Source organism: Mesitornis unicolor, unplaced genomic scaffold (assembly GCF_000695765.1).
Source record: "Mesitornis unicolor isolate BGI_N332 unplaced genomic scaffold, ASM69576v1 scaffold26793, whole genome shotgun sequence".
NCBI lineage: Eukaryota > Metazoa > Chordata > Aves > Mesitornithiformes > Mesitornithidae > Mesitornis > Mesitornis unicolor.
Window position 1 is genome coordinate 15507 of NW_010175811.1, and position 9628 is coordinate 25134.

The following is a 9628-nucleotide window of genomic DNA, read 5'->3' on the forward strand; positions in this document are numbered from 1 at the left end:
GTGTTAGCTCACCTTAAAGAACCAAGGTTTGTCCGTAGAGCTGCGGGGTTGCACAGAGTTAGCATATTCAATGACCAGTTAATTCATGCAGAATCAGAAGGAAGGGGGAAAAGGTGCTCATGTGAGCGCAGGCTTAGGGTCCCAGGAACGAAGAGGAACACAGGGCTTAAATTTACCAGTTTGCTGCACTTCCACTAAGTGAACCGATCCTCTTACCCACTTCTTGTCATCCACTCTGCAGTGAAAGATTAGGGCGAGCAGCAAGTTATCGTTGGAAAAACTCAATACAACAAAAGCAAGCTTTCCTTACCAAACCGCATAAATTGCACATCATTCTTCATTTTACATCAAGCTTAAGGCAGAATGAAACCAATGTGCCTTCCTCTACTTGTTAAAACTTAATGTTTATAGTTGACTCTGTTTATATAAAAAAATAAATTCTCAGCCTCTAAGAATGAACTCATTCCTATTGCATTACATGACCATTTTGAGATCCTGATTTGTTTTCACATAATTAACTCCCAGTATTATTACTTAAAAGTTTTATTCTAAAATATATTCACATCTTTTTGGTTGCGTTGAGTTAATGATTGTACTTGTGTTTACTTTATCCTTCCTCCTCTAAAACAACAAGCTCATTTCAACAGATGGAGAACAAGTCCAGATTTGCTGGAAACCAATTAACAAGAATGTGCCAAGTTGAAACTCACCCCATTCTTTCAAGCCAAAGAACTGCCTGCATTTCAAGAACCTAATTAGTTTTAACTATATTTATGGAACAGAGGGAAGAGTATTTAATTACTCTGCAATTCTTCTGTCTGATGATCAATAGAAATGCAGTTTTGTTCACACCATTTGTCTGCAGTATATTGATCAGCTGAATCTTGCCTTCTATCGATATCTGTACTACAATGGTGCCTGCAGATAATCTGACACACAGCTGGACTACAGTAATTACTGTCAAAACAGCTTTCATCAGAGGATTTATACAAGAATACACATTATGTTAAAAAAATAATAATTTTAAAACCTGCTTCTGCACTTGCCAGTAACTACCAGTTCTGCTGCTGACACCGCTTTGTACGTAGGCACGGTACCCCATCCACACACAGATGGGATCTCGACAACTCAGGAAGACAGGCCCATGTGAACATAACTCATCTTTCCAAGCAAGGGGAGCTGCCCAGGAAAGATACAGGGCTGGAGGAAACCACCCAGTCCCACTTACAGCCATGACCTACAGATGGGATGTCAGTGGGGCTCTGGCACCTTGCATCAAAGATTCACCTATTTATTTACTTGGGCAAAGGGACAGAAGATGTGCCCAGGATCCACAGCAGCTGCCTGTTAGAGGAAAGGCTACGCAGTCTTGCTCTTCACACTCTGCTTTGTGGCCAGAGAGCAGGGACACGCTGTGTCACTCATGTCACCCCCAGCCCACCTTGCTGCCCCTTTCCCTGGCCTCCTGCTCACCCCAAACACCCATCGGGATACCCTGCATTGCTCAGGGGGTCCGGCTGAACCATGCCACGTTCAGGAGGAGACGTGGTGAGGGATAAGTCCAGAAGCCAGCAATAAAAGCAACACGTAGCAGTTGATTTCAGCATTTGAAAATCTGGTCTACAGGGGGCCAGCACACAGCAAGCTGGGACCACCACAGCATGGTTTGGGGAGAAACCCTCCCTCTGCTGAGCTTTCTGGATCACCCCTGACTGTAGCCTCACAACTGTTCTTTTCCTGAGTGCACCTGGCTATGGATTTTTGGTCATTACACCAGCATCAAAATGGTAACTCTCCTCTTGTGCATACACCTTCTGTCCTGATGCCAAGGCAGCCTCAAAGCACTATACCAGCCTGAAAAGAGCACATATTTTCAGCACTCCCACTTCTCGGCCATCCCTTCTACCCCAAACCCACTCCCCAAAGAGATTCCCAACCCATGATGTGGAAAAAGCCGCATCTACTCCCAGGTTATATTTGACCACTGTGTAAATTTAAGCCCAGCACACATCTCGGGTATGTAGCATGAAGAGAAGAGAATCCACTGTGAGGCCGCAATGGACCCAAGAGGTTAAAGCTGCACAAGCAGGGGAGGCAGTAAAATAAGTAAGACAGATTACCATGTCTAAAGAGAGGGGCTGAGAGCGTGTGTGTGTGCGTGTGTATGCAAGCAAAGCCAAGGAAGGTTATAGCTGGAGAGTGGCTTCATGGCTTTTTGCAGATAACAGTTTCGACCACAAAAGTGTTTTCAAAGTGACGAATGCGATGACAGTTTCCAGCCTCACGTCGACTGATACCTAGAAGTAATTCAAAGAGAAGAAAGAGGAAATTCAGTATATAATAATCTATAAGAGCTGCAGCAAGTGGAGGAAGGAAAGCAGGTAAGATGCAACTGCTGAACACCGAAATGCAGGAACAACAGAGCCCATGTGAAAAGCAGCATAATCTGGCCTTTGGAAAAATAGCTATGGTCCTGCAGAAAGAGCTGCCGTGAGCTGGAGCAGCCACCTGGAAACAGCTGGTTTCAGCTGACAGCATCCCAGTGGCATAAAACTGGCAAAATTCACAGGCTGGTACAGAGCACAGCTCTGAGCACAGCCAAGGAGGGCTTAAAATAGCCGGGCTGTTTGTGTCTCTGCATACACTGATCCTGCTATGGCCTCAGCCTCTCTGGGCAACAAGTGATGCTCCCCATGCCCTAAAACTGCAGGACCTCAACTTTGGGCAGCTCTGCCAGGCAGTGACTCCCTTCTTACAGCAAATCTGGTGGTGCCCTGCTGGCAAACAGGACCATCCTTATGCTGGCAGCCCCATGTACAACTGTGCAGCTCCTGTTGGGAACACAACCACAAACCACAGCCATGGTGACTTCTGCACCCAAACACTCTCAGCACCCTGCAGCTTCCCAAGAGATCCAAACTCAAACTGACTACAGGTTCATGTTCTGGGTGAGCCATTTAAGTACAGCAGCATCTAAAAACAGCTAAGCATAAATACTGAAATTAAGGAGTTTTTTGCAGCAATATTACCACCATTTGTATCTAAGATACATATTGCTGATTTTCATGAAAATCATTTTAAGGTAGTCCAGTGTTACCTCTTCATAGCTTTTCCCATGTTATTAGGAATTTAATTAATTAAAGGCAATTTGCAGCTCTAATCTGCTCTGAATAGCTGCCACTGAAGGGGGTGTCTCCATTATGGAAATCTTCCAAACAGTTCCCAGCAGCACTGCTATTAGTTCAGCCCCAGGAGCCCACACATAAATGGATTGCTGGCTCCTGCAACCATTTGCTCAAGGTTTCTGTTAGGCTGACAGCTGACAGAAACACAGCAGCCAGCACCCACGTGCAGCAGCAGCATCCCAGATTGCGGTTTAGATGAATTAGATGGGAAACACCTCAAAAGACCTCCTGTGTGCTCACACCCGCAGGGAAACTGTCCTTCTGGCCATGAAGAGGCCAGCATGGCTGTAACAGCAGACATAAAGCGAGTTAGGACAGCAGAACAAAGCAAAGCTCTTACGGCTCCTTGCACTCCTCCGCTTCAGCCTGTAGGTCTCCTTGCCGCTGCAGAGGCGGGAGATGTAGGACAGCAGAACAAAGCAAAGCTCTTACGGCTCCTTGCACTCCTCCGCTTCAGCCTGTAAGTCTCCTTGCCGCTGCAGAGGCGGTAGATGAAGGAGCCGAGCTGCTCCATGTCACTGACGTGCTCAGTCGCAATCATCTCCTCTTGGATGATGTATGTCTGAGGCAGGTATGTCCCTTTCTGAAATGACACAGTTTCCACCAAAATAAAGTGCAATGCCATCATCTCCTCAAACAGAATTGCCTTATGCAGAGCACTAAGGACAGCCAAAATTCAGTTTGAAGGCTCAAACTCCACTTACTGAGGCCAGTTAATGGGCTTCCCTGTCCTTCCAGTAAACTGCCCCATGCTGCTAACACAGGGCACGCAAAATGGATTAGATCCAAAAACTGAATGTTCACATGGGGGATGAAGCCAGTGCAGGATCAACCCTGTTACAAACTCACCCCAGTTTTAAAGGGCAGATGAAGCTGAAAGTCTGAGAGCACAACAAACCCATCTAGAGAGGGATCAAGGCTCAGCCAAAATGCCTGGAACTCCACTGAAAATGTGCATTTTGCATGTCCTTCAAAAGGTGAAAACCAAAAATGCCAGCCCTGCTCAGATTCCAACAGTTTCCTGAGTTTTTCCACATTTTCCTCTCCTCCTTGGTCCATTCAGCCCAGCCACAATAATCTCCTGCCCTTATAGCCCACAGGAATGGTGATTAGAGATGAGCCATGGGCACCATATTGAGAAACACAGCACTGCATGGTATTGCACCACCCCAGGGACATCGTTCAGCGACTCTGGGAAGGCCGCTCACACCAGGGACTGAGGTAAAACAACACGTGCAGGCTCTGTGCTGCTGGGGTGGAGGCTGCTATGAAGGCCAGAGCAGGGGGACATGGCAGAAAGCCACCAAGGGCTAGAAAAAACATGGAGAGAGAAAGTGGGGGACCTGGGAGCACCCCAGGGACAGAGACAGCCTCGTCACCTGCAGAAAAGAGACCTTCCCAGCAATGAGGACTCTCTGCAAGCTGATCCCCAGACGCTCAAGGCATCTTGCAGCTGTCTGGGCATTGCTGTGGCAATAAGCAGCTGCATTAGCCCAAGTACAGGTTGGGCTGGGGGTGCATCTGAGCAGACTGGATGCTAATGGCCATGAAGGAAAGGCTCACTTCTGGTCCCTTAAGGGTCACAGAAATAAAGGAACCAGCAGATCCTGGGGACAACATAAATATAATCAGGGGGAAAGCAACCCCTAAGCACGATTTCAAATATCACCTCTTCAGTTTCCATCACAGGACTGGTTATCTCCATAGAGATGTACCTGGAAACATGTCATCTTTACTTAGCACTGTGCTGTTGGGCTGGCACAGTCTACTGGATCGATAAAGGTCTCCTCTAATGCTGAAGGACTAGATTATTAGTGGAAGTCTGTATTAAGATAACACAACAGCTCTGCAAGAAATTCAATTATTGATTCTCAGTGGGAGAGTGCAGGAGAGGGTGTGTGATATGTGCAGTTACTGGCAGGAACTGCTGTGTTAACACCCAGGACTGGGACTTGGGATTTGCCACATCCTTGACCTGGTGAGAGACACATGCACAGAGTTCAATTTCTTCATTGTTTTATTAAGATTTAAATGGCTGTGGCAGCTGAAGTAGTCAGGAGCCATTGCTCCTCCATTGCAGAGTTGTGCAACAAGGATGATACCTTCAATTCTCCATCGAGAGTTTTAGGAAAACTAAAGATTTGAGCATCCTGTGTTCTGCAAAAGGTGTGAATCATCTGCCATTTAACTGGGTCAGCTCCAACTTTGTGCCACTGCACAGGAGGAGCATCCCTCCATTCTTTTCTCCCAGATACTTATGCAGCCCTGTTCACTAAACCGTCACTCCTATACAGAATAAAGCCTGCAAGAAGCAGCAGAGCTGCCATTTACAGGTGAAAAGTCAGACCCAAGAGGCTTGGCAGTGCATATGTGGTGACAGCAGGGCCAAGACCTGCGCAGGGTCTGGCACAGCCGTGTCCACACACAGCAGGGACTGCAGAGTGAGCACATGTGGCAGTCACACTGCAAAGGGGCATCAGGCTGGCCGGGGAGGAAAGGGCAAAGGCGGTTCACTGACTCACTGTGCTGCCCCAGTCTGCTGGAGCAAACCACTGACGTTATTTTCTGGACTGAGGCTTGGTCCCTGGAGCAAGTTGTAAGTAAATGTGTGCTGTACCCCAGCAGGGTTCCCAGATGTTGACAGTGCATGAAATTGTGAGGACTGCTAGGAAACAACCTGGGAATTTGACAAGGCCTGGAGATCAGGCAACTCTCAAGGCACAACCTCTTGCCTCCGAGCTTAATCCCTACAAAGTTCATCACACTGCATGGAGCAGTAAGTAAGCAGATGGAAGCTAAGAAAGAGTAAGAGTTAGATTGCTTTTTTCTTTTCTTTTAAACAGTCACAGAAGGGAGTAAGAGACGGGGGCTCAGTGCTTTGCTTTACCTGCAAAAGACTGAGATGGATATGCACCTTCTGCAGTCTTAATCCTGTTGTGGATTTTTTTTCCTGCTGCTAGGATTAAACAGGACTCTATTTTAAGACAACTCTATTTTTTAAGACAACTCTTTTCAGTCACTGCAATAGCAGCATGGACTTCTGAACTGAACAAACCTGCTGGTACTAAACCCACTTAACGCCTGCTGTGAGCAAAGCTGCATGAGCCCAAGTCTGGTGTTACAACCCACAGCACAGATACCCCTTGCAAAGGGTGAAAGCTGAAGGCTTGGTACTCCCCAAGGGACAATGAGAGCTCTGCAAACGGCGAACTGCAGCAGTAACCTCAGCTAGAGTGAAAAGAGGAAAATTTTTCTTTTTCTCCTTGATCCCTGCTATCAGTAGACACCAGAGGGAAGGAATCTGCTTCTGTGTCACCCTGGTCAGGTTGATCTGTCATATCAGTGTTACCGTGCTGTCTGCAAAATGAATATTTCAACTAAACCCCCTGAAGCCTTGGCTGTACGTGAAGGCTCAGCTCTGTCAGGACCAAGGCTTGCTTTCACAAACACAGCAGTTTTCATTTCCCACAAGCTTCTAGCTGGCACTCAGGAGCCAGCTCAAGAAAAGCATGCAAAATACGCAGGACTGCAGCTGTACCTTCACGTTAACCAGCAGCTCCCACAGGTTGCGAGGAGGCATCACGATCGTGGTGTTCAGCTCAATGACGTAGCACTTATCCAGCGTTATGTCGTGATAAGCTGTCAGACCCTGCATTCCAAGCAGAGAAATTCAGGAATTGAGCCCTCTGCAATGAAACACTGTTGTGGAGATGGGTGAAAAGAGGGAATTCAGAGAAGACAGGAAACTGCTTTAAGCAACAAACCAGTCCAAGGATGTCCCTACCGAGCAAAGTGAGCAGGTTGGAAAATCTCACAGAGGGCCTTGGGAAGGAGGACAGCTCAGTGGCAAGATCATCGTAGACATATGTGACCACAGCGATAGTGCTAGGCCACGAGCACCGTCCTGATGCACACCAGCTCAGCCCTGTGCTACACCCCCAAAAGGCCCCAACAGCTCCTTACTCGCTGGAAATCATGGATGATATCCGCAGGGTCGCTCCCTCCAAACTGGGGCACTGGGACGTTGATTTGCTCGTAGTTCTCCTCAATGTAGATCTTGACGTCTTCGTGCAACTCCAGCTGCCCTTTGAACGGCGAATACAGCGAGTCTTCATAAAGGACGCCGCAGTGAAACACGCTCTCGCGGGGCAGCTGTGGGGAGGAGATCCAGGTGGGTGTACAACACTCATACACTCCATTAACAACTACAGCAAACACAGGAAGAAACGTATCCATACTGGGTAAAACCAACCTTTTCAAACAGATGCTTAGTCGTATCTCAAGATCTGTCTTTTTACCAGAAACCATTCTTGATGAAGGTAGTGCAAAACACCCTCATGAAATGACCACATCTTCCTTCCTGCTAGCCAGGATCAAAGGGAGTAGAGGATTTCACAAGGGGTAATTCAGAAAGGCAAACTGACTGCCTGTAGGCTCTTAAATTTCACAACCAGGCTATTTACATCCCTCCATAGACACTGCTTCCAGTAACTGCATTTTTCTACATAAGGTATATAGGCTTGGGGCGAGCAGAGTAACATTTCTAAAGGCACTTGTAGCTTGTATGTGGCAAATGCACCAAAGCAAAGCGGTTTCGCCTCACTGCAAAACAGCAGATGCTGCTCTCCAGGGCTCCAGAAGCACAAGCTACAGGCAATGTAGCTAACACAGAGTGATGAAGTCCGAGCATGAGGACCACAGGGACAAATGGCAGCCGTTGAAGACTGAGACATAAAGGCCCCATTGCCCCGCTGCCCTAAAGCATTTCTGGCCATGCTGAACAGGGCTTGCCCTGAGATCTCTCATAAGCTGCCATTTGGGATCACAGGCGGGCAGCAGGCATGACAAAGGCTGGCTCCAAAGGGCCAGCAAGCATTTCCTAGTGCTGTTCAGTATACACTGAGGCTATATTATTGACCGGGTGATGGACTGTGTATTAATATGACAGCAAGAAAATGTATGGAGCAAGGGAGTGTATAAAAAGACTACAGTGCTGAGTGGATAAATGCTGGCTGCAGAGAAAGCGGCCGTCAGCGGTCCTGGGAGAACTCATCCACTAATAGCTGCTCCGCAGCAGAACGAGGGCTTCAGTGCAAATCGATGCTCTGGGGTTTCTTGACTAAACACTCAGCAAGCCACAGAGCTCAGCAGGTTCCTCCTTAGAAAGCAGCTCTGCCTTGTCTCATTCCCTCTGCTCTTATACCACAGTGCTGCCAACCCAGTCCCTCAGCTGGGCCAGGCTTTGCAAAGACTACGTGGAAGAAAAGGTGCTGAATATAGTGGAGGTTGAGGCTTCCATACCATCTCCCACTTACTTCGCACTTCTCCAATTGCTTTATTAATAGCAGCACCTATTTTTGCTATACCTACAGAGTTTTGCCTAATAAAACCTACTGCAAAAAGCTGTTCCCTTGCCTGAACCTCTCTGCTCACTTCAGGGCTTGCTCTCCCCTCAAAACAAGCCACGCTTTCAGACTGCCTTACCACTGAGAGCAGTAATGTTGGGTTTAAAAGGTAGAATGGGCTGAATATTTTTATGAAGCTAAAAAAGGGAAAAGGAGGGTTTCTGGAAGACCATTCCTGGTAGTCAGGATGGAGCTGAACCTGAGCCCACCACTGCCTCATCTGCGATGCCCAGAGGACTGGCTCCCGAGTTACCACAGAGCAAAGCAATAAATAACAGCACCACCTCTTTCAAAGGTTGAAGCAGCTTGTCTGGATGCTCCAGCTGAAAAGCCAGCAGCCCTTGCTGACTCGCCCCTACCTGGGTGATGAAGAAGTATCTGTACACATACATCGATGCAAAGACCAAGCCCAGGAGCAGCACGAGGAGACCCATGGTCAGGTAGCACACCCCACTGAGCGATGACCTCCGGCCCTGCACCGTGGGAACCGGCTCCTCCTGCGAGACAAAAATGAAAGCATTAGGCAGCTGCTACTGCAAGGGATCAGAAAGCAACTACATTTTATGCAAAGGCCACGCATGAGTTTGTGGTGTGCACCTGAAGAAGGCAGGCACCATCCTGCAAAGCAATTTCGCAACCGATGGCATTCTGGCAAGAATGTACATTTTCCCCTCCCACCCAAAAATACATATATTTATTTCTTTATATGTGTGTGTGTGAACATGTTGGAGTGGGTTCAGAGGAGCTGGAGCATCTACCCTAAAGGGACCAACTGAGAGAGTTGGGGCTGTTCAGCCTGGAGAAGAGAAGGCTCTGGGGGGACCTTATTGCAGCCTTTCAGTTCCTGAAGGGTCCTACAGGAAAGCTGGGGAGGGACTTTTTACAAGGGCAGGTAACGACAGAAGGAGGGGGAATGGTTTTAAACTGGAAAAGGGCAGATTTAGACTGGATATCAGGAAGAAATTCTTTGCTGTGAGGGTGGTGAGACACTGGCCCAGGTTGCCCAGGGAAGCTGCGGGTGCCCCCTCCCTGGAGGTG

At 47.9% G+C, this 9628-nt stretch overlaps 1 protein-coding gene across 1 annotated transcript; it reads right to left on the minus strand.

Annotated features, from left to right (window-relative positions):
* Positions 1-1946: 1946 nt before the first annotated feature.
* ITM2C (integral membrane protein 2C) lies at positions 1947-9063 on the minus strand. Its single transcript, XM_010181529.1, has 5 exons — positions 8950-9063; positions 7149-7337; positions 6724-6834; positions 3618-3768; positions 1947-2297 (listed from the first exon to the last, which is right to left on the minus strand). The coding sequence occupies exons 1-5, from the start codon at positions 9022-9024 to the stop codon at positions 2206-2208; spliced, it is 618 nt and encodes a 205-aa protein (XP_010179831.1). The 5' UTR covers positions 9025-9063; the 3' UTR covers positions 1947-2205.
* Positions 9064-9628: the final 565 nt, after the last annotated feature.